General features: G+C 38.6%; 1 protein-coding gene and 1 non-coding gene across 4 annotated transcripts in view; both read left to right on the top strand.

The window, feature by feature from the left end:
- LYST (lysosomal trafficking regulator) overlaps nt 1–25,830 on the top strand; it is a 175,658-nt gene that overhangs the window by 135,936 nt on the left and 13,892 nt on the right. For 2 of the 3 annotated variants that reach the window (XM_055588773.1, XM_055588766.1), the window contains 8 exons: nt 3,563–3,629; nt 4,969–5,125; nt 8,214–8,354; nt 11,444–11,661; nt 17,934–18,164; nt 19,705–19,894; nt 23,056–23,192; nt 25,589–25,687. In XM_055588773.1, the coding sequence (XP_055444748.1) occupies nt 3,563–3,629; nt 4,969–5,125; nt 8,214–8,354; nt 11,444–11,661; nt 17,934–18,164; nt 19,705–19,894; nt 23,056–23,192; nt 25,589–25,687 (1,240 nt within the window). Of the gene's footprint in view, nt 1–3,562; nt 3,630–4,236; nt 4,874–4,968; nt 5,126–8,213; nt 8,355–11,443; nt 11,662–17,933; nt 18,165–19,704; nt 19,895–23,055; nt 23,193–25,588; nt 25,688–25,830 lie in introns of those variants that run through there. The other variant, XM_055588781.1, reaches the window with a different exon arrangement.
- Nucleotides 13,935–14,007, top strand: TRNAA-AGC (transfer RNA alanine (anticodon AGC)). The gene has a single exon. It is a non-coding gene; the product is annotated as a tRNA-Ala (tRNA).

Raw genomic sequence — 25,830 nt, 5'->3', positions numbered from 1 at the left:
GTTTTCATTCCAATCCCAAAGAAAGGCAATGCCAAAGAATGCTCAAACTACCGCACAACTGCACTCATCTCACACACTGGCAAAGTAATGCTCAAAATTCTCCAAGCCAGGCTTCAATAGTACATGAATCATGAACTTCCAGATGTTCAAGCTAGTTTTAGACAAGGCAGAGGAACCAGAGATCAAATTGCCAACATCCGTTGGATTATCAAAAAAGCAAGAGAGTTCTAGAAAAGCATCTACTTCTGCTTGATTGACTATGCCAAAGCCTTTGACTGTGTGGATCACCAAAAACTGTGGAAAATTCTGAAAGAGATGGGAATACCAGACCACCTGACCTGCCTCTTGAGAAATTTGTATGCAGGTCAGGAAGCAACAGTTAGAACTGGACATGGAACTACAGACTGGTTCCAAATAGGAAAAGGAGTACATCAAGGCTGTATATTGTCACCCTGCTTATTTAACTTCTATGCAAAGTACATCATGAGAAACACTGGGCTGGAAGAAGCATATGCTGGAATCAAGATTGTCGGGAGAAATATCAATAACCTCAGATATGCAGATGACACCATCCTTATGGCAGAAAGCAAAGAATTAAAGATCTTCTTGGTGAAAGTCAAAGAGGAGAGTGAAAAAGTTGGCTTAAAGCTCAACATTCAGAAAACTAAGATCATGGCATCTGGTCCCATCATTTCGTTGGCAAATAGATGGGGAAACAGTGAGAGACTTTATTTTGGGGGGCTCCAAAATCACTGCAGATGGTGACTGTAGCCATGAAATTAAAAGATGCTTACTCCTTGGAAGAAAAATTATGACAAACCTAGACAGCATATTAAAAAGCAGAGACTTTACTTTGCCAACAAAGGTCTGTCTAATCAGGGCTATGGTTTTTCCAGTAGTCATGTGTGGATGGGAGAGTTGGACTCTAAAGAAAGCTGAGCACTGAAGAATTGATGCTTTTGAACTGTGGTATTGGAGAAGACTCTTGAGAGTCCCTTGGACTGCAAGGAGATCCAACCAGTCCATCCCTGAAGGAAATCAGTCCTGAGTGTTCATTGGAAGGACTGATGTTGAAGCTGAAATTCCAATACTTTAGCCACCCAATGCAAAGAACTGACTCATTTGAAAAGACCCTGATGCTGGAAAAGATTGAAGGCGGGAGGAGAAGGGGACAACAGAGGATGAGATTGTTGGATGGCATCACCGACTCAATGGACATGAGTTTGGATAAACTCCGGGAGTTGGTGATGGACAGGGAGGCCTGGCATGCTACAGTCCATGGGGTCACAAAGAGTTGGATATGACTGAGCAACTGAACTGAAGTGTGATCTCACTTATATATGAACTCTAAAAGTGAAAACAAAACACACAAAACAAAAAGCTAATCTCACTGATACAGAGGACAGATTGTAGGTTTCCAGAAGCATTGGGGGGTGGGAGGTGGGAGGAGTTGTGGCAAGATGGGTGAAGGGAGTCAAATGGTACAAACTTCTTGTTATGAAATAAACAAGTTATGGGGATGTGATGTAGAGCATGGTGACTATAGTTAATAATATGCCAAGAGAGTAAATCTTAAAAGTTCTCTAACACAGCACAAAAATTTTGTAAGTATATATGGTGGCACATGTTTACCAGACTTATTGTGATGATCATTTTGTAATTTTGAATATAGAGATATTGAATCATTATGTTGGATACCTGAAACCAATATAGTGTTATATGTCAATTACACTTCTCTTAGTTTAAAATTCTCTTAGTTTAAAAAAAAGTTGACTGCAAATATACTACTTAGTATATTAAAATATTTTAATTATAACTTCAAGAAATCATATTCAGTTTAATGTATTTGTCAATTTAAAAAGAGCAGATGGCACATTATTTCTCTTTTAGACATTTTTATACACTGCTAATGTACATTTAAATTTATACACTACTGATATAAAGAGATGCAGTCTTTTGGAAAGACAGTTTGACTGTATATAACCAAAGAACTCTTCAGAAATTGCATACTCTGTTTCAGCAATTTAACTTCTAGGACTTTTTTCTTAGGAAATATTTTCTTAGAGTATTTTCTTAGGAAATACTTTAGGATATGTGCTTGACCAGAAGGGTTACACCTGGAAGCGAGCTTCATGAGTGCAGGAGCCAGTTCATTGGTGATAACAGTGCCTGGCACTACAAGCAAATACTTAGCCATAAGGTAGTCCTCACATCATTGTTTAAAGTAACTGAAATTTAGAATCAACCTAAATGTACAACACTGGGTTTGAGTAAATTGTTCTATATTGTAGTCATTAAAAATGATACTGTAGAAATATATATTATGGGGAGTTCTTTTTATTTTAAAGTGATATACATACACAAATAAGGAGGAAAACATACCTTTGCAGATATGTTGTAGTGATATATTGTGGTTGATTTTTGGTTTATTCTGTTTGCCTCATCAATAACTTCTGATTTTCCATCCACAACATTACTTGTGTTCACAAAGAACTATTTATACTCTTTAGAAAAAATTGCATGCCAGGATCATGATTTCTTCTATATTGAGATGTGACTTTTTATCTATTCTATTGATATAAAACTGTTTTTGCTTTTTAACAAAGTTTTTAGGATTGTGAAAGTTTCAAAAATGAAATTAATGTGTTTGCTAATTGCTAATTTTAATATCCCTATGAAATAATTTTCCTCCAAAATAGATATATCCACCCTGGCTAAGCAGACCTGGTTTGGCATACTGAAATGTGAGCAAATCTTCATGTTGATCTAGTTGTGGCACCAGATGTTGAAACTCCAGGTGGCTCCATCCCAGTGCCAGACCAGAGGGCACCTCAGCCAGAGGAGCATGTCCATCTTTGTTGGATCTTGTTCTCTTGCTCTTTGATGGGCCACACAGACATGCTGCTTGACTTTGTAGCTTTTAAAAGTGGGGATTCATCCAGTTTTCCTGCCTCCCTGATACAGTGTAAACACCAGCACAGACATACACATGCTTACCCACATTCTCTCCACCATACACATAGCGTCACTCACTATGCATGAATTAGATAAAATGTTTATTTCATACTTGCACTCCAAATCTCAACATAGTCATTGTGAGCATGTGTTGTTTTTTTTTCAGTTTTCACTAACCTAATAGTTACATAACATCTCCTTATGATCATACTCCTGGCCAAACTGCCCTTCACTCTTCATTGCCTAACTGGGTGTAGGGTCAGGAAATGGGGACAGAAACTTCCAGGGAATCATCTGCCATGGGCAGCATCAGTTACGATTTGAGGAAGTAGAGGAACCAGGGAGAAGAGGGAGAAGCTCTTCTTGGTTACTTGTAAGTCAAAAATTCATAATTGTAATACGCATCTGTTTAGAAGAATTCTGTCTTCACAGTTTATGAAATTATAATTGTGAATGGTGACTGTTAGTGGCAAAGCAACATGTGTAAGCACTAAACCAAGGGCCAAGTATCTTGTTGATCACTTATTTACTTGTATACATCTGAGGCAACTTAATCCTGACAGTATTAACCCACTTCCAATGTTTTCCATCATCCCTTCCTTTATAGAAATCTCTCCAAGCCCATAGCTGTGCAGTATAAAGAAAAAGAAGACCGTTATGTGGACACATACAAGGTAGGTTCAGTTTTTCCTTGTGTATTTTGATAAGTTAAAACTGGATTTTTGGTTTTTGGAGTTGTGTTTTACCTAATTTTCAATGTATAGTATTGATTTTTCTGTTTCCCACTTCCGTGTGCAACTGACAGGCAATGGGAAATCATTATGTGATTTTAAATATTCTTTTCTGTCTTAATTCTCTGAAAACACTTTGCCCCCCAAAATAAATACACTTATTGTATAAATTGGAAGCTCATAATCCATTGTTACGTTCAAATGTATGAAATAATTATATTCCTTATAAAAATCACAAAAATGTCCAGGAACCTGCTGTTTATATTCCCTAGTGTTATATATAATAATATCAATATATTTGTAATTTACCATAACCCCTTGTTATTCATCTCAGCAAATTGTACACAAGTTTGTTAACAAAAAATACTGGATTTTAAAGTTTAAAATAGAGGTTAATTATCTATTTCTGTGAAATTAATATTAATGGAATCCTGTTAGAAATTCAAAAAAACTCATTAGGCATATGTTGTATTCTTCACTCAGTATGAAGATAGGAACAGCTGAAGCAGTTTTCTCATATTCACCATGTTATCTTATGTCAAAATTTCAGAAAGATCCCTCCAGGAATCTTACAGCTGTCACTGCTTGATTCTTCTATAGCTAAAAATGGGGCAGTGCTATGGAAATCAAAAAGAAATGACTCCAGAAAATTCACCGTCACCTGACTTTATTAGAGACAGAAACTATGGGAGATGAGAATAGTGACAGATATTAAAACTTTGGTTGAGCTTCTTACTTTATGATAGGAAGATAAGAGTAGTTGAAGGATCACCAAATTCTTTTTTATTTCTGTGTAAGTCTACTGCAAAACAGCTATAAAATGTTATATTAAAGAATTTCAATAATGTGATACAGTTTTTACATTTCTCTTGCATTTCCTCTGTGAGAGAAGCATTTCTCTAAAGAACATAGCATTACATCTTGAAGCCGTCTTAAAATGCAGACATCTCTGGTGAAAGTGGCAGTTCTTATTTGTTGATCAGTTTAAACATTATGAGCCATTAGTAGGGAACCAGAGGGCTGAGAACTAACCCACTGAGAACAGGTGGGTTTTCTACGAGGGACTAAGAGGGTAAACGTGCAGACAGTCAAATGCTTCTCGAGTGGTCAGCCCTCACTGGGACACCAAGGAGGAGGCCCCCAAACACTCCAGAAGGCTGAGGGCAAGCTATGGAGGATGGCACCTAAGGGGCAGTAGAGAAGGATGGCAAAGAAGATGAGTGAGGCTTCTCCAGCTCTACGTGGAGCTCACTATCACCAATTTGGTTCCCGTGTCCTTCAGTACCTGGAGGAGGAGTACCGCAAAGGAGCCCGGGAAGACGACCCTATGCCCCCAGTGCAGCCCTACCACTACGGCTCCCACTACTCCAACAGCGGCACTGTGCTTCATTTCCTGGTCAGAATGCCTCCTTTCACAAAGATGTTTTTAGCTTATCAAGGTAAGGATGGTTTTCTAACTGCCTCAAAGGTCAGATTGGTCATCAGGGGAAAACCAGTTTGCTGACATCCTGAGAATGTATTAAAACTAATCAAACCATAGGAAAAAGAATTCTGCTTACTCTCTGAACAAAAGTCTCTTTAAGATATCTGCTGGGAAAAAAAAAAAAGATATCTGCTGGGACTTCCCTGGTGGTCTAGTGGCTAAGACTCTGCCCTTCTAATGCAGGAGGCCTGGGTTCGATTCCTGATCAGGGAACTAACTAGATCCCACATGCCTCAACTAAAAGATTCTGAATACCACAATGAAGATCGAAGATCCCACGTGCAGTCCAATAAATTTAATTTTTTTTTAAGAGAAACCTGCAGTAAGCCAAATCATCTCGATAATGTCTCAGATTTCAGCCTCAAATTGAACTTTTCTACATTTATAAAAATGCAATTCACTTTTTAAAAGTTAAGATGTCATTCACATAGGAAAAACTTTACCCTCCCTTTTAAAGTTATGAATTCACTTTTTTAAAATGTTCAACTGAATGATTTCAGATAACCTGTTGTCTTTGGCCCCTAAAGGGGAATTTTAAGTTGTTATCAGTAGGTGGCTATTAGGAGACCTGCACTGCCACCTTCACCATAGTAACTACCTAGGGAGTCATCTTCAGTGGCCGCCCACACCCCTGAAGATGGCTTCAAAACTGGTGAATTCATTGCTTTGTGTGCAAGTAGGTTTCTAGTGAGAACTCTGATTTCTAGTGAGAAATCCTGTCAGTTTCTCGTGAGTCAGTGGTACTAGCCCTGTAGTTGTTCCTCCTGGAACAGAATCCTTTGTGGAATCATTATCCATTCAATTACTCGACTCTTCTTGAACTTCTTTATATATTTACACTCATATGCATGCAACCTCTTGGGGGAATAAATTTTGTATTCTGTAGACCACTTGGTCTGTGAAAGGGGCTTTCTTGTATTTGTCCCTCTTCTATTTGTCAGTACACAAAACAAATGTTGCATATGACAGCTGTTCAAGTATTTGAATATTACTACCCTGCCTCCTCCTCCTCTCACTCTTGCTTATCCCTAGGCTAATTATGTGTAGTTAAGAGCCTCCTATATACAAGGCTTGCTGCAAGGGATGCAGAAATAAATAAGACAGTTTTGTACTTATTTAATCGATGTTTGCTCTGGTTTCCAAACCTGTCACTGTTCTGCTTGTCTTTCTGCATGTGTTCTGATTTGTGAATGCTGTTATTAAAAAGTAGCAGTCAGAATAAAAAAGGATATTTCAGGAATTCCCTGGCAGTCCTAGTGGTTAGGACTCCACATTTTCACTGTTGAGGGCACAGATTCAATCCCTGGTCAGGGGGCTAAGATCCTGCAAGTCAGGTGGTATGGCCAAAAGAATAATAATAATAAAAATGAAAGAATATTTCAGATGTGGTTTGGGACAATGGCAGTATACAACAGAACTGTTATTGCCTTTCATTTCTTTTCATGTCGTCCAAGAATCTATTAATATAAAACTCTCAGTCAACTATTATGCTAGGTTTTCTTCACTGTGTATTTAAGAATGATTTTTTAAAAAGACAACAGGGACTAGCTCAGTCCCCATTCTATTCTTCTGATTAATTTAAAATGATTTGTGATGGGATTTTAATTTATTTCTCAACTTCTCGTTTAATCCAGGGTTTCTCACTTTGGCACTGTAGCCATTCAGAGCTACATAGTTCTCTAAATGGAGACTGTCCTGTGCACTGTGGGACATTTAGCGGCATCCCTGGCCTCACCAGCCATGAGAACCAAAAATGTCCCCCGGGGAGCAAAAGTGCTAAGCTAACAACTGCCACTTGAGTTCATACATGTTCTAGATTATAGGAATTTGTAGTATTACTTTTTTTAAAAATTAAGAAACTACAGAGAATTAAAAAATTCAAACAGAAGCCTCTGTGTTTCTCCTGTTCCACAGTTCTACGTATTGTGATTCCACCATGGCCTCACAGAATTGCCTTTAATTTTCCTGGATTCCATTTAGATTAATAACTTTTTATCCTGAGTGAGTTAGTATTTTTTTTAGTGGCCCTCCCTACTTTCTGAGAAAAAAAAAAAAAACAAAAAAATTTACAAACCTCGTTTCATCCCAGATTTTATTTAGTGCCCAGCCAATTCTAACTGATTCAGCTGAATAGAGGAGAAAGTAGTAAAAGTGATAGAAAACGTTGCTTGGCAAAGCAGGTCAGGCTTGGGGAAGATATAGCATATTTTAAAAAAAATTGTGCCTTGCTTGATGCTGAAATTAGTCTCTGTCTCCACGTGAAAAGATATGTTCAAATTTCGACAGGTTGAGGGGAGTTTTAGATGGTACATGTAGTGCCTAAGAAGAATCCACACTGCTGATGTTTTCAAGAGCTGGAGTTTAGATACCATTTCATATTCTAGGCCAGAAAGTCTGTTAACTGTTGACAGAAAAGACAGAATTGAAACTCAGTCCTTGATTGTTAATAGTCTACACAAGGAAAGCTTAAAAGAATAACTATTAGTTTATTTTCATTCATAGGGAATTATACTTATTTAGCTAAGAGTTAGAACATTTAAAAAGCAGTGCCCTTGTCACCCCAGAAAGAGAAAAGAAAAGAGAGAAGAAAAATAGTTTTACTGATTAGAGGTAAAGGAATAATTCTGCTTCTTGATGGGGTAAAAACTATTTTTACCTACTTGAACTTTAATTTTCCTTCCATATTTATTCATTCAATAAATAAATAATTATCTAGTTCCTAGAATGTGCTTGGTATGGTTGATATCCCAGGTGTCTGCTTTTATGGAACTTTCATTCTTCTTGGGCATATAGATATTTAATATTAATTAAACAAGCTACATAAATGCATCTAGTTACACGTGAAAGCATAATACAGCTTAAAAATAATACAGTCTCAAATTATGTAGAGTAATATTTATTTTCAGGAACACAAATAACCTCTTTTACATTATGGACAAATAAAATCATTTTAATATTTTTGAAGTATTGAAAGTAAATTATAACAAGTTTCAAATGGAATCAAGTCTTTGTGTCTTAAGTGTGTTATTTGTATTTCTTTTTAGATCAAAGTTTTGACATTCCAGACAGAACTTTTCATTCTACGAATACAACTTGGCGCCTCTCATCTTTTGAGTCCATGACTGATGTGAAAGAACTTATCCCAGAGTTTTTCTATCTTCCAGAATTCTTAGTTAACCGTGAAGGTACAGCAATAAATCATTTCTAATTTAAATTTCTTAGAGTTTGTATTTACTTTATAATCTTCCAAAAATAAAAATAGCTTTTGTAAGTTCTAAAATTTGAGACCCCAAATAAGAGAAATGCCTTTACTTACTAGGTATATAATTTTATTTCCAAGTGAGCTTGAGGATTTTAAATATTAACTATTAAAAGCATTTGTAAACATGTATATTTTAATTTTGTTACAGAAATTGCTTTATTATTTTCTCTGATTATAAAAGTTGTAATATGCTGATTACTTTTAAAAGTCATGAATTTATTAAAGAACAATCTAAATTAACCAAATGTCAATGATTTTATGAGTAATGACCAAGTTAGAAGTAAAACACTCTGACTAGACTTATTGAATAATGAAAAGTGACACTAGAAAATAAAATCAGATTTTCTGTGATGCCAGTGACCAACAGTCTCAGCTAATCATACCTGCTCTTTAATGTAAGATCAGTTAATCCTTTACAAGGTGTCTTTTCTTTCACTACTTAATTTCATATTTTTATGTGACTTTTAGGAATATGTGAAATTGAGAATTATATCTTTAGAGAAGTTAACGTGTTGGCCAATTACTTCAGAATTTTTTACTGTATTAACTAGCTTCTCTGGAGTTATTTAGATAATCCCTAATAAATCTGTGCTGCTAATTACTTGGAGCATGTTTCATAGTGTTGCCCAAGTAAGGAATGCCTCAGTGAAATATCAACACCTTCAATTTGGGGTACCTGCCTTGTGGTTCCTGCCTCAGTTAGTCTGCTGCTTGTCTCCCTGTCCATGGTTTCTTATATGTATGTTCCCATTATATATGCTGCTGCTGCTGCTGCTAAGTCGCTTCAGTCGTGTCCGACTCTGTGTGACCCCAGAGATGGCAGCCCACCAGGCTCCGCCATCCCTGGGATTCTCCAGGCAAGAACACTGGAGTGGGTTGCCATTTCCTTCTCCAGTGCATGAAAGTGAGAAGTGAAAGTGAAGTCGCTCAGTCGTGTCCGACTCTTAGCGACCCCATGGACTGCAGCCCACCAGGCTCCTCCATCCATGGGATTTTCCAGGCAAGAGTTCTGCAATAGCGTGCCATTGCCTTCTCTGTCCCATTATCTATAGCTGTATAACAAATAACACCAGTACTTAGTGACTCACAACATTAAATGTATCACCCATGATAGTTTTTGCAGGTCAGAAACTCAGGAACAGCTCAGCCAGGTGGTTTTTGTAGTGCTCAGGGTCTCTTGTGCGGTTACCTTCAGATTGGCTGCAGCAGGAACATTCAGGGAAACAGAGCAGCATGAGGCTGGCGGGCTGCTCCTTCTTTAGTGTCTGTAGTTTTCCGCATGGTTTCTCCACATGGACTATTGTGGACTTCTTGCAGCATGCAGCCTCCGACATCCTAGTTGGCAACTCCGGGCTCCTAACACGAGTGGCCCAAGAGAGATGAGCAGAGGCTGCATGGCCTTTTCCAGCCTAGCCTTGGAGGCCACAGCGTGGCCTTCGAGTGCATTCTGCTTGGGAGGTAGTCACAAGGGCCTGCCCACATTCAAAAGGAAGGAGCATAGACTTTGCCACTTAATAGGGGAGTAGTGAGATTCTAGAAAAGCATGCACAGCAACAAGTGTTGTTATAGCCATTTTTGGAGAAGATAACTTGCCATAGCATACATCCTGCCATTTCCTATGAGCGTTCCTGTAGGCCTTTCATTGTACCTCCAGGTACCCGCTCTGGGTGAAGTGTCTACCCCTCTGATGTGTCCAGAGCCCCAGAAAGTTAGAAATGATTTGAGTTCATCGAGCCCCCTGCTGCTCACCCTCTCCTGCTCAACCCTGACATGCCTCATCACTACTGTTCAATCAGTTCAATCAGTGAGTCTCTGCTGCCTCCCTTGAAGCTGCCACACTGAGTCTGGAGGTGCTCAGCCAGTCCATTTTGACACTGTCACCCTGCAGCTGTCAGATGACTGCTGGGCTTTTTGAGGTGACCCTCACCCTCACCCCTTGTTAATTTTATATAAGCCCTTGGTTTATATTTCCTATCATATCATATCATTTTCAGGTACTTCCAAAATTAGTGAAGATCCTTCCAGTTGTTTTCACAAGATCAAAAAGCAGTCAGACAGCAACTTACTTTCATATGGAGCATAATCAGCTTTTAAGAGGCTCTTTTAAATTTGTGTTCTGCTATGATGATCAGATTTTCTTTCCATAAAAAATAGCGCAAAAAATTTCTGTTCAAAGGTAACATTTCCTTTAGGATAATTTTTTTTAATTTTTTATTTAGTTTTCTAAACTGGAATATAATTACTTTACAATGTTGTGTTAGTGTCTGCTGTACAACATGAATCAGTTTTATGTATACATACATATATCCCTTCCCTCTCTAGGCTCCCTCCTACTCCTCCAAGAAACACTTCTGAGATTTTTGTTTACACTAGCAGTCTAATGAGACAATTAGACAACACCTTATTTACATCACAGAACACCCCTCTTAATATGTTAAGTATAATTTTGTTGTCTATGGGAATGCTTAGTGGAGATGAAATCAAAACAGACCTATAGATTTACCATAAAATAAATAGACTAAGTTCATTCTTGAAATGTATATACTTTGTTGAATTTTTTAAATTGCAGAATGCTAATATTTACCACACAAGTAGCCTTAAATTTATTATGTATTAACACCAATAATTCTGAAATGCTTATATAAAAGCCTTCACTTTATTTTAATCAAGATTACAATTGAGATGTTTTCACACTTGGTGCATTTGAAGATTTGATAAGTGAAATATTAGAAGTAGCAGGCAGTGATTTTCTGCTGCTTTTCAATATTATATGAAGAGGTGAACGAGTAAATTTGAGAGATTTCAGATTCAGTTAGGATAGATAGTGTTGATCCATGCAGCTCTGTGAGTCGTAAGTCAGCAGGTGAGCAGCAGTGTTACTATCCTCTGGATGCCCCTTTTCCTGGTTATAACACACAATAGCTATTTCTGTGAACTCTTCATGTCCGCTCAGTGGGCCAAAGGAAGCATGATTTGGAGGAGATAAACATTGATATTAATCTTCTCTTTTAGGTTTCGATTTTGGTGTGCGTCAGAACGGTGAGCGGGTTAATCACGTCAACCTCCCTCCTTGGGCACGTAACGATCCCCGTCTTTTTATCCTCATCCATCGACAGGCTCTAGAGTCTGACTACGTGTCCCAGAACATCTGTCAGTGGATTGACTTGGTATTCGGGTATAAACAAAAAGGGAAGGCCTCTGTCCAAGCCATCAATGTTTTTCATCCTGCTGTAAGTGACTCTTTTAAAACTCTGCATTTATATAAGATAGAATCTGAGTATTTAAAAGTTAGACTGTTTCTTTATAATACTCAAGTTCAAGAGAATAATTGACAAAGACACGGAACTTGTCCAAGATTTTTTCAGGTTTATGTTTCACCTCTTTAAGAATAACTTAGATACTGTCTGTCAGAGATTCCCTAAGACCACTCCAGGGTTGGATGAGGACTTAAGAACTCAGCATACAGTTGTACTTACAGTGAAGGGTACAAAGCAAAAGCAGCAAAGGGAAAAGATACATGGGGCAGAGCTGGAGGGCACCAGGCACCAGCTTCCAAGAGACTTATCCCAGTGAGTCACAGAGAACTCACTCAGTTCCTCCAGCAACAAACTGCCAGAATTAGGGCTGCCGTGCCGGGGTGTTTATTGAGGACTGGTCATGTGGGCACCCTCTCATGTCCAGAAGTTCTGGGCCTCGGAAGGAAACCAGGTGTTCGAGATACACCACATTGTCCAGCTTGGGTGCAGTGAACCAGTTTTATCAGGTAAAAAAGGTAGAAACTCTTCTGAAATCCGTGTTCCCAGACAAGGCCAAGGACAGGCCTTCCAGACACACCTTCCCAAGGAGAGCAGTTCAGGCCTGCTGTGTAACTCTTTTCTGCACGTCATCCTATATACATGTTCTGTTTTTAAATGGCGTCCCCTTTCCTTATTGTACAAACAATATTTGTACCTTGTTAGAATAATATCTAAGATACAGACTACAAAAGGAAGAAATTTTAAGATCAACTTTGATATCACCATCTAAAGATAAATATCAAACCACTTTCTTTTTCCTACACATATCACTTCATTTATATAATGATTTTATTTCTGTAATATTATCTTTTAAAAAATAACTTCATTTATTTATTTATGGCAGTGCTGGGTCTTCGCTGCTGTGCAGGCTTTTCTCTAATCATGGAGAGCGGGGTCTACTCTCCAGTTTCTGTGTGCAGGCTTCTCACTGCCATGGCTTCTCTTGTCGCAGAGCTCGGGCTCCAGAGTATGCAGGCTTCGGTAGTTGTGGTGCACAGGCTTAGTTGCTCTGCAGCATGTGGGATCTTCCCGGATCAGGGATCAAACCCTTGTCTCCTGCGTTGGCAGGCAGATTCTTTAGTACTGAGCCACCAGGGAAACCCCCATGTATATAATAATATTAATGCTACTTATTATTCCAAAGTATGGATATCCGGTAATTTATTTAACTAGTCCCCTATTCTTGGATATTTTGTTAGTGTTCTTCTACTAAAATTAATATTCCTCTGATTATTTATGTACCACTTTACTTCTTTGAGTTAAATTCCCAGAAGTCAAATTGTTACACTTTAATGTATATTTTTCAATATTGTTAGATAGTCTACAGTAAAAATTAAAAAAAAAAAAAAAAAACTATCCTTTTCAGGAAGTTTTATTTTCCCAGGCTCTGGGGATGCAAAGGTGAATAAGATTCACACAAGGACGGAAGATATATGAATGTCCAGTAAGCAAATGAAAAAAAGCTGGCATCTTTAGTCATCAGGGCTTTCCTGTGGCTCAGCAATAAAGAATCCACCTGCCAATGCAAGAGATGCAGGTTTGAACCCTGGGTCAGGAAGATCCCCTGGAGAAGGAAATGGCAACCCCTTCCAGTATTCTTGCCTGGGAAATCCCATGGACAGAGGAGCCTGGCGGGCTACAGTCCATGGGGTCGCAAAAGAGGCAGACATGACTTCGCATATATATCTTTATATATGCGAAGTCATGTCTTTAGTCATCAGGGAAATGCACATTAGAGCCACAGTGAGTTACCACTTTATATCATTGAGAATGACTCTAAATAAAAGACTAACAATTCCAGGTATTGAATAAATGGAATACTACTCAAAAATAAAGAGGAAATGTTTTATGCTGACTGAAAGAAACCTGATGCACCCTGTATGAATCCACTCCATTTACCTGAAATTCTAGAACAAGGAAGATTAATCTCCTAGTGGTAGAAATCAGAACAATGGTTGCCTCCAGGGAGTAGGGTATTGACTGCCTAAAGGACATCAGGGAACTTTCTGGGGGATAGAAATGCTCTGTACCTTGATTTTCATGATGACTCCATCAGATGGTACTTTAAAAATCTGTAGTGTTTTATTGTGTGTAAACTATACCTCTGTAGAAGTATATATGTAAGCTTTAAAGGTTTTAAAGACTGAGGTATAATTTTTAAGCTTCATATTTGATCTAAAATGTAACTTTAAAAGCAGTTAAGAGCTTCCCTGGTGGTCCAGTGGCTAAGACTCTGCACTAGCAATGCAGTGGGCCTGGGTTTGATCCCTGGACAGGGAACTAGATCCCATATGCTGCAACTAAGACCCAGCACTGCCAAATAAAAATATAAGCAATTAAGTTCATTTTGTTGTACAACAGAAACTAACACAACCTTGTAAAGCAATTATACTCCAATACAAATTAAAAGCAATTAAGAATTTAGACATTAACCTTCGTATACTCTGTGCCTATAATACTGGCACAAATTTTCAATTATTCTCATTTAAAATTCACATTAAAAGTATATGCATGCTAAAATATACCATTCAATTCTCATCTTACTAGATTTTTTCATTAATTCTTTGGGACTTTAGAGCTTTATAAAGGATAGAGTTGGTACCATTGTTCTAGAAATTTTAAATACAATTTATTTTTTTTGCCACACCTCATGGCCTGTGACATCTTAGTTCCCCAACCAGGGATGGAACCCTTGCCCCCTGCATTGGAGGCACGGAATCCTAACCACTGGCCCACCAGGCATGCCCTGTTTTAGAAATTTAACAAAACTCAATTCGTGGGACAAAACGAAGTGTAGCATTTAAGTGCACAGTCTCTGAATCCAGGATTGAGTGCACATCCTCATTCTGTGACTCTGCTACGTGCTGTGTGACCTGCAGTGTCACCTTAACCTCTCTATACTTTTGTGCAGATTTGTAAAATGTGAACAATAATACCAACCTCATAAATAAGAAAATGTATACAGGATAATGTCTGCCATCCAATTAAGTATAAATGTTAACTTTGTAAAAAGGAATGTAAAAATGCCTTTTGATCTTAATTCATCATTCACTAGTGTATGGGGTTCACTAGAAACTGATACCACAGAAGGTAAAGAAGTACTATTTTAAAGTAAATTTTAAGAGCTCTGGCTATAGGGTTATTCCAATCTCCTTTTGAATTTTTGAGTCTATTAAATTAAACAACCATAAAGAATGAGTCTGCTTAGATAAGCATTTATAACAGGTATTGGAGCCCTTGTGGTGGTGGGAGTGTGGTGGGCAAGGGGAGTAGATGTTGAAGATTATTTAACTTCTAAAGAACCTTTGAAACTTTATTTTGGCATTTATAGAAATGTTGTTTGTAGATATGAAAATGGAATTTGCTTCCTGATTAAATGCTGAAAGTTAAATCATACAAGCAGGATACACAAACATGACAGGTCTGTACCCAGCTTTAAAAAATGCACCTCACTTTCCGTCTGACTCTAACACTAAGAACAAAGGTGTAATAACACCCTTTACATTTAAGAGGTTGCAGTTCTCACTGCTGCTCTTTCAGATTCTCTTTCAGTTCATTAGAACCTAAATAATACTGTCTTAAGCTACCTGGCAGCATTGTATCTCAGTTCATTTTTGCCTATATCGCTTTGGACAAGTGACTTTTTCAACAATGTAGTATTACACATGAAGTCTTTTTTAAAAGATACATGTACCAACATTAGGTGGGAAAGATAAAGGACAGTGGCATGGCAAATCCTGAATTTTTACTCCTTTTCTAGGCCGATTACTGCCCTAACCCGCCTTTCTCTTTAGCTTCATGTCCTAAGAAAGGTGACAGCATGGAGGACACCAGTCACATGGAATACTGTGTGCTGGCCTTTCTGCGGTGGTTTGGTTAAAGATGGACTATATTGAGTGTTTCTCAGCCAGTCTTCTGCCCCTTGCCTGGGAGGTGAAGCTGTCCTTCCTTCTCCACTGACAACTTCACCAAGTTGGCTGGGAAGGCTGAAAGGATATACATCACGTTACAGTCTTCTCACTGCCAGGTTCTTGTCAGGTTCAGCAGTATATGTGGAAACCTCAAAAGCAAACACACAGAGAGGGAATCGGAATTAAATGAATCCTCTCCAAGGATGAGTAAAGCATGGTTGTGTTACTCTTGAACTTACAAGATGGAAACCACAAAGACTTTGCTTGGGTTTCAGTGTTACTGGTGTTTAGACTCTTGATTCTTCAACCCAGACAAAAGAAAAGACATAGACATACAAAAATCTAGGTTCCTTACTAATGTCTCTGTATGTAAGAAAACATATCTCAATAATTGATATTTGTAGACATCTTCAAGATACGGGGGATATTATATGAGTTAGCAACACAAAATCATCCTGTGACACCAGCCATTGTGTCTTGAGAGGAATCCGACTCTTTCTTTGAGCATATTCACACAAAGAACAAAAGGGCATTTGAATATCACACAATTTCAGGCAGACACAGGTGCTTTGAACTTCGAGTTCTCATTCTTATGAATTGAGAAAGTTGGAGTGGGGCAGGATCCTCTAGTTTCCTTCAGACTCCATGTTGTCATATCCCTGAATTCTGTTATCTCTTTTGATTTTGTGGACCACCTGAAGTGATGTTGACTCAGCTTTCTGACCAATATCTGACAGACAGCCACAGAAAAAATAGATCCACTTACTAATCGCCTGCAGAAGCTATTTTGGATCAACTTAATTGAAAAATTTGTTTATTTTTTAAATCAGTTTTTACTAAAAGACAAAACCAAAGAAAAACCTCATTTTGTTTTTCTTTTTTTTTTCAATTTGAGGTATAATCGACATACATTATATTAGTTTCCAGTATACAACATACTGATTCAGTTATTTGTGAAATGATCACCACAATAAGTCTAATTAACATCCACCCCCTACTTAGTTACAAAAATTTTTTTTCTTGTGATGAAGACTTTTAAGATTTACTCTCTTAGCAACTTTTCAAATATGTAATACAGTGTTGTTAATTGTAGTTATCATGCTGCACATTACATCTCCATGACTTATTTGTTGTATAACTGGAAATTTGTACCTTGTGGGCCCCTCTAACTCATTTGCCCCACCCCCACCTTTGGTAACTACCAGTCCTATGAGCTTGGTCTTTTGTTTAGATTCCACATATAAATGAAATCATACTTATCTGTTTGGTATTTTCCTTTGTCTGTCTGACTTATATCACTTAGCATAATGCCTTTAAGTTCCATCCATGTTGTAACAAGATTTCATTCTTTTTTATGACTGAATAATATTTAGTTGCATATATTTACCACATCTTCTTTATCCATTCCATGTATACATGCTTAAGTTGCTTCCATATCTTGGCTATTATAAATAAGGCTGTAATGAACATAGGGGTACATATATCTTTTCAAATTAATGTTGTTTAAATGCCCAGAGGGCTTCCTTTGTGGCTCAGCTGGTAAAGAATCTGCCTGCAGTGCGGGAGACTGGGGTTTGATCCCTGCGTTGGGAAGATCCCCTGGAGAAGGGAAAGGCTACCCACTCCAATATTCTGGCCTGGAGAATTCCAGAGAGAATGGCCAGACTGTATAGTCCGTGGTGTCGCAAAGAGTTAGACATGACAGAGCAACTTTCACTTTCACTTTCAAATGCCCAGAAGTGGAAATATTGATCATATGATAGTTCAATTTTTAATTTTTTGAGGCACCTCCATACTGTTTTCCATACTGGCTGCATCAATTTACATTCCCACCAGCAGTGCACAAGGGCTTCCTTTTCTCCACATCCTGCACTTCATATGTTTTGGATATTAACCCTTTATCAGTACGTGATTTGTAAACAATTTCTCTCATTCAGTAGGCTGTCTTCAGTTTATTGATGGTTTCCTTTTGCTGTGCAGATAAATGAAGTCTTACATGATATTCTTTTAAATTAGAAATTAATTTTATAAAATTACCTAATTAACACCAGTCAAGATAAATTATTTTTGTTTCATCCATTCAGAAGCATTGATGATTCCTATTCTGATCTCTTTGAGACTATTAATGATTATCACTCTGTTCAAAAACATTTTAAAATCCTTTCCATTTGAAATTTGAGAAAGGAAATCCTTTCCATTGTCCATTGCCTGGAGAATAAAACAAGTTGTTTTCCCCTTTGGTATTATCACCAAGTCTTGCTTTTTACATTCCTCTCATTCTCTTTTTCTCTTCAGACATATTTTGGAATGGATGTCTCTGCAGTTGAAGATCCAGTTCAAAGACGAGCACTAGAAACCATGATAAAAACCTACGGCCAGACCCCTCGTCAGCTGTTCCAGTCAGCCCATGCGAGCAGACCTGGCTCCAAGCTCAACATCGAAGGGGAGCTTCCTGCCGCCGTGGGGTTGTTAGTGCAGTTTGCTTTCAGGGAAACCAGAGAACAGGTCAAGGAAATTACCTATCCGGTATGTCATTTGGATTTCAATAGAATTCAGGAAAATACGGCTCAACTCCTGAGACGTCAGGCCTTCTCCCAAGCTTTAGAGGCGCAGGGAATTGAGTACCATGGTCCCAGCCTGAAGGTGTGCACCAGCCAGTGAATACGGATGCCCGCACCACTAGTCCTGTGTGTAGAAGATGCTGTTTTAGAGATATGAAGAGAGTGCTCTGGGAGCTCAGGTCAAATTGTGGCCTCCCTGAGGGTTATTACTGGGGAAAGCCTCACCAGGCAGTGACATAACAGGCATCGCAAACGGGAGGGAAGGAACCAGTGCAAACATGCCTAGCATGGTCCTGGTTGTCAGCTTCCCCAGAAGTAGTGACCAGAAGTGTAAATGTTTGAGTTCACAATTAAGGGGAAAATATTACATGATTTTTTGGCCCCTCCAGATTGTCATGATAAGAAGTATTGCCTCTTAAAGTAGGAATTAAGTATTAATTTATATTCTGAAATAGAAAAATAAAGCAAGCAAGCCTTAAGAGTAAAATGGATTCTAATCCTCAGCTAAATTCTTCATTATTAAAGCAACTTAAGTGGGAGCCTGTGACTTGTAAAGTGTTAAAGAGGTTTGCAGAAGGGAATCATAGAAAATGAAAAGACAAGGGAAAGAGGTTGTAAGATAAAGCAGAGATCTCAGATTGCAGTCATCTGTGATCCACTTTAAGAAGAAATGGTTTTTACAGACCTTGTTTTGACAACTGTTTCTTATAATAAAGTTACTTAAATACACTAAATGTAGAACACTAAATGTAAACTCTTTATGCTCATAGCTCGTATATATCAAATTTGTATGTTAAATGCAAGCAGAACTTACATAACTAGTAAGATCGAATTGAAATTTTAAAAGATCAATATGATAGACAATATTGTTTTGCTGAACCCAGATCACTCATGTTGTTTTGCATAGTTGAAAGCTGTATTTTTTGTTTTATGTTTACTTGTCAGTGTAACTCATGATTTTGAAGCCTTACAAATCATTTTAGTCATTATCATTACCAGGGTCATTAGTTTTAACTAGAATCTATTATTTTAACATGTCAAAATAATTTAACAGTACATCCCCGAAAAGTAATAAATACCATTTCATTTGCCACTATACTTATTGCTCATTAGCTAATTAAAGTTGGTGCATATGCGGCACCTGAGCAGGATGTCTGTTTGTAATAGGAATGGATACTAAACTGCCTCCTTCCCACCTCAGGACTTTCACACTGGCTGTTCCCGCCCCCTGGCATGCCCTGTCCCCGGATAGAGCACACATTTCACTCCGGTGTCTGCTTGCCTCAGAGACTCTTTCCCAACCCCTCATCTAACTAGCAACTCTCTTCCTCAGTCCTCTCCCCTTTCTTAGACTTGGTTCATAGCACTGGCGCCACCTGTGGAAGTACGTGTTCCTCATCTGTCTTGTTTATCACTGTATCTAATCACCAGAACACATATTTCTATGAGTGATTCTATATTTACTACCATTTTTTAAATGTACTTTTTACTTTTCTTGGTTTTAGAGTCCTTTGTCATGGATAAAAGGCTTGAAATGGGGGGAGTATGTCGGTTCCCCAAGTGCTCCAGTTCCTGTGGTCTGCTTCAGCCAGCCCCACGGAGAAAGATTTGGTTCTCTCCAGGCTCTGCCCACTAGAGCAATCTGTGGTTTGTCCCGAAATTTCTGTCTTCTGATGACATATAGCAAAGAACAAGGTAACATAAAACATGAAAATCATCCTAGGTCTATGTTTCAAGAGATTTGAATGTTTCCCCTCATCTGTGCTGCTATTTTGTTTCATTTCTGAGTTTTCTGAGTCCTTGGTGAAAAACCAGATTCAAATTTGTGTTCATTTAATGCAAAGTAGGAATTAAAACGTACTACATGAAAAAATGAGAACTAAAGGCAGTGTCATTTGAAACGAGAGGAAGAATTGAAGGAGACAAGAATAAATAAATGTCTCACGAGATGAAAACATTATCAATTTTATAGAAATATACACTTTGAGGTTCTTGAATCCCAGAATAGACGACTTATTTGACCAACAGTTCTAGTACCTCAGAAGAGACAGTCATGAAATAAAGCAAAATGAGGAAATCATGATAGCCTTGAAAATAGGTTTTAAAAATACATATGTCTGGAAAGCAATCTTTTCCTCACCTCTCTGCACTGACTCACTAAAAGCGACACATGGGAAAGTGCTGTCAGTAGGGGCCCTCTTGATATTTCTAAATGTCACCTACACGCTGGAAAACCAGTGACATTTTCCATTCAAGCAATTCCTCAGCCCTTCCAAATTAATCATTTTACTTAATGTGAAAGAACTCTCCCTACTTCCTAGGCCTGGGCTTTAAGCACTAAAATGAATGACTGAGGGCACCCATCTGTGCCTGTCAGGGGTATGCAGATTTGCCTGGAAACCAGAGTGTGGGCCTGACGCCTCTTGGTGTCGGTTCTGTGCGCTGTGCTCCTCCGGTCCTCACGGCCCCGCCCCCCACTGGAGCACCACAGAGCAGGGGCCCCAGGACCCGTGCCCCAGCATCAGCCACTTCAAGGAATTGAGCGTGCTGGCTGGACCACAGTTCTTTTAAACTCACTCTCCCTTCTGTCATGAGATGAATGATTGCCTTTATGGTTGCCAGTAATAAAAGAAGCCACATACCATTTTATCAAAGTTCAGTGAACTAAGAGGGTAAGGTAAATCTGTTTAATCATCGTTGCAATATCGGTAGCTTATTCTCACTAGTATGTTGCAGTCAGCTATGAGATGCGTCACCGGTAGTTTACTACTAATAACACTTAGAGGATCGAAATGTGTGAATAATTTGCCTTTAAGAAATTAATTAGAATGGATTGAAGTTTATCTGTGTTGATCCGAGAGAAAGGGGCTGGTATCATTGCTTCGCATGGCGGGACTTAAATACGTCCAGTGTAATAGCTGACCGACCTTATCCGTGCCACTGCAGTCACAAGCCCTTCATAGCTGTGTCCTTTCACATCACACTTTATTTCCTCATGGAATGTAAGTGCAATTTGGCAGAATCTAGGTGTGTCCAGGAAGTGGTATCATACAAGTTATGGCCATGAGCTCGCGTGACACGGTGCCTGAATTTGCACCCCGGTTCTGCTGCCTAATACCTGTGTATTTTTGTGTAATTTTGAGAAAATTACTTATGCTTCTCGAGTCCTGGCTTTTAATCTATGAAATGGGAATAATAAAAGGACTTACTTCACAGGGTAATTCACTATAATGATTAATTGAAATAATATAAGGAATGGTTAACACCTGACTCTGGTGTGCTTAATAAATGCTTAAGTGCTTAATAAATAAACGTCCATCAGACTGTAAGCACTCTGGAGCCAGGGACTCTGAGCATTCACTGCTGTGCCCAGTGTAGAACCATCCACAGGGGCATTTCCTAGAGGCCTTGAGTGACTAAGAGTGCAGCTGGCAGATGAAAGGTCATGTGTGTTGAGCACTGTTATATTAAATAACTGCCCTCTAGTTACACATGTGTAATACAGTGTAGCAACTAAACTGCCATGGTTTAATGGTCTTTAGCTCAGTACAGGCCAATTACTTGAGAACTGACAATGCCTCAAAATTGTCTGAGGTGCTTTTTTTCCAAGTATACTCAGTTGGTCCCATTGGAGACACACCAAATTAGAATCTCTGGGGCTTGAGTCTAAATCTGCACATGCTCCAAAAGTCATTTTCTTGCAAACTCTTATTTAAGATCTACTATTCTAATAGGTAAAGAAATTTATTTTTCTTTTTAAAAAAGATGGTGCATCTCGTGTTGCTGGAATGAGAAACCAGGGACAGTTATTGAGTTCTTACCACATGCCAGGCCTCGTGGTAAAATCTGGGAAGTCCTGAGGCTTATCTAGAGAGGAGCATATATGTAGCAAGGCTATCCTAATTTCTGTATTGCAAAACTGATGTCCACATTTGGAATTATACTCAACAAAACAAAAAGAAATCTGTGAACTACATTTTCAATGTGCTCTTGATTCATTCAACAAATATTTGTTTTGTTGCTTTATGTTATGTTATATTGTGCTACGTTTTATGCTATATATTATGCTGGGTACTCACATTCTATATAGTATAGATACAGCTATATATTAAGCAAGGTACTCACATTCTCCTTAAGGAACTCAAAGCTTCTTAGTTGTACAGGCAGCACCAGCTACCTACAGCCTTTATGCTGCATTAGCCCTAGTCAGTGTGCCCACAAAGCATAGATGATGAGAAACACCGGAAAAGGATGTCAGGATGTCCAGATCTTTATCCCAAAAGGACGTAATATTATGTTGAGAGTAGAACAAGAAAAGAACAGAACCTCATTATAAGAAGTTCCCCCATACAAAATCCTTGCAGTTGCAGGATTAAATTATTCTTATCAGGATTGCTTCTGCTCCAACAATGGTCCCTTTCTACCATTAGTAGTTCTCCATATTGATTTTTTAGTACGGGGTATCTAGAAAGTTATTTAAACATTATCTAGTTCATATTTATTATTAGAAGAAAAAGCATCACAGAACATAAATAGAAGAAGCTTAATTATCATTATCTTTTATAAAAATTTCTTAACAGAAATTTTAGTTCTAAGTCAAATAAATCCCTACCAAAATAACACAGGAGAAAAAGAATACAGTTCCAACCTTAGAATCCTATTAGCCTTAAAGAAATGAAACTAACATAAATCGGTCCATCTATGGCTATAAAGATGGTTTTGCACTGGAATGACCATGTTCTGCTATGTGAACTTCAGGCCTTACAGGCCAGAATGGTCTTTAGCCTGCCATTTCAGTGGGCTGTCCAATGATAACTGATCAGTGGCAACTAATACTTTTATTTCTCTTTCTTGAGGTGTGAGAAGCATGAATAGTACTGACATTCAGTGGTCAGCCATCCTGAGCTGGGGATATGCTGATAACATTTTAAGGTTGAAGAGTAAACAAAGCGAGCCTCCAATAAACTTTATACAAAGTTCACAGCAATATCAGGTAAACATTTTTATGAAGTACTTTATAATAATAATTGAACATAATGCTTTAAAAGGGAGTCAGACTGATGACAGCTAGGCTTTAATATCCTGTAGTTAGTCGAGAAGCTGACGACGCTAGACATGCCTTGTTTACGTGCTGACAGCCTTCCTAACTGCTGCTGTACTGACTGTGTCCCCAAAGTTTGTTCTCTACCCCAGCAGTCCCCAGCCTTTTTGGCACCAGGGATTGGTTTTACAGAAGACTTGTCCCGCAGAGCAGGGAATAGGGGGATGGTTTCAGGATGATTCTCCTAAGGAGCCCACAACCTAGATCCCTTGCATATGTAGTTCACAGTAGCATTCGTGTTCCTATGAGAATCAAGTGCCACTGATCTGACAGGAGGCGGAGCTCAGGCAGTAATATGAGTGATGGGGAGCGGATGTAAATAGAGATGAAGCTTCGCTCACTTGCCAGCCACTCACCTGCTTCTGTGTGGCCCGCTTCCTAACAGGCCACGGACTGCTACTGGTCTGTGGCCCAGGAGTGGGGGACCCCTGCTCTTCCCATCTCTTGTTGAGACTGTATCATAATCTCCTACTCAGCATCAGCTCACAGCAGTGTTGGAACAAAATCACAATTGATTTTTTTCTCAGTGTTAACTTGCCTTTTGTTACTATGTCATTTTCAATAACCAGAGCATCATCTACTGTACCTGGCTTTTTTAAAATGGACCGGGAATTCAGGCATCACCGCATGGTAGAAAGAGCCTTGGGCCTTACTAAAGCCCTGCCATCCCTGTGATCTGTGTTAGTGTCCAGCTCTGTTACTTACTATGTAGACTTTTGCAAGTAGCTTAACCTTTCCCAACTTGAGTTTCTTTCCTCCTGCTTAAAACTGGAGTAGTCATACTCCCACTACTCTCTCATAAGACTGTTGTAAAAATGTCTCCAGTGTTTGTGAAAATATATTGTAAACTATAAAACACCATACACACACACATACACACACACACACAGTACTGCCACAACTTTTTCCAGGACTAAATTGTATGCTAAACCTTCTCTCTTTGTCTTTCCATGGGAAGTTCTTTTACTGCTTTCTGACTTCCATTACCTACATACACCTGGTGTCTACTCACACATCCTAACATTTGTCACCATTCCCTGAGCACCTTAGAAATGGAGTCAACGGAAGGCTTCCCAGGAGACATGGGTTCAACCTCTGATCTGGAAAGATCCCCCATGCCTTGGAGCAACTAAGCCCGTGCACCACAACTGCTAAACCTGTGCTCTAGAGCCCAGGAGCTGGAACTGCTGCCCATCTAGAACCCGTGCTGTGCAACAAGAGAAGCCACCACAATGAGAAGTGTGCACCGCAGCTTGAGAGGAGCCCCCTCTGTCCGCAACTAGAGAAGATCTCGTGCAGCAACAAAGACTCATCACAGCCAGAAATAAATAAATAAAAGTGTTTAAAAGAAAGAGAAGAAGAAAGAAATGGAGTCAGCTACTTGTAGGGAATTTTTGGCAGTGAAAAAAAGGAGAGCAGTGACTTGTTTGCTTAATCTTCAGTATGCCTGAAAAAAAGGTCACTGCCTTTTGTCATCTGGCTTACTAGTAAACTAACAAAAGTAAGAATAAAGGGCAGTGAAAAACAACCTTATTAGAAGTTTTAGTAAGAATTTCAACACTGCAAAATTATTTCCGTCATGTAAAGTTGGGCACAGAAACATCATTAAAGGTGAAAAAACACTCTCCTCAAGTCCTTTCAGCAAAACAGGATGATCCAGATTTTGAGCAAACGTGGTGTGATAAAGTACTTGCAATCAAATGACTCCCTAGATAAGAATACCATATTTCATTTTGTTCTTGGAATATGTCATTCACTTATTAGTTCTTTAGTTTGAGAAAACTTGTCCAGGATATTATCATACAAAGACCCACACTCTGTGATTTCACTTATCTGATCAATTTCATTATCGTCATTACATGTTAGAGTCCTGCTCTCTCTTTGCCTCATCTTCTGATTGATCTCTTAACTGTGAAACATATTCCTGTAAATTTTCTTCTCTTTTCTGTTATCACTGGAAAATGAAAAATTCTGAATTCCCAACTGTGTTCAATGACAACTGAAAGAAATGGTGTCTCTGGTCGTCTTTTATACTTTCTCAAAAGATGACAGCATTCTTTCGACAACGCAATAAGAGAACCAAAAGATGACAGTTTATATCACATTTTATAGCTTGTAGACATCTCAAAGTTACATAATACTCTATTACTATGTCTTGCACCATTCTAATCATTTCAAGTAAAATATCTTAATTTTGTGAGCATATATTTTTTAAATAAATGTCAGAAAAGTAGAAGCATTTCTCATGCTTTTTAAGCATGTTCATCTTTGACTTGTCCTTTTCCTAGGTGACTAGTTGTGCTTGGGTCCCTGACAGCTGCCAGCTGTTCACTGGGAGCAAGTGTGGTGTCATCACAGCTTACTCAAACAGGTTCACAAGCGGCACGGTAGGTCCTGGGCGCATCTGTGGGATTTTCATGTCAGTGAGGGGAAGAAACCCTTTATAAAGTATAATTTATTTAGTATAAGAGCAACTTACATTTTTTGTACTTTAATCTCTTCTTCACAGATCTAATAATGTAAAAGGTCA

Source organism: Bubalus kerabau, chromosome 1, assembly GCF_029407905.1.
Source record: "Bubalus kerabau isolate K-KA32 ecotype Philippines breed swamp buffalo chromosome 1, PCC_UOA_SB_1v2, whole genome shotgun sequence".
NCBI lineage: Eukaryota > Metazoa > Chordata > Mammalia > Artiodactyla > Bovidae > Bubalus > Bubalus kerabau.
The sequence above is the reverse complement of the archived record's forward strand: the minus strand, read 5'-3'. Positions and strand labels throughout refer to the sequence as shown.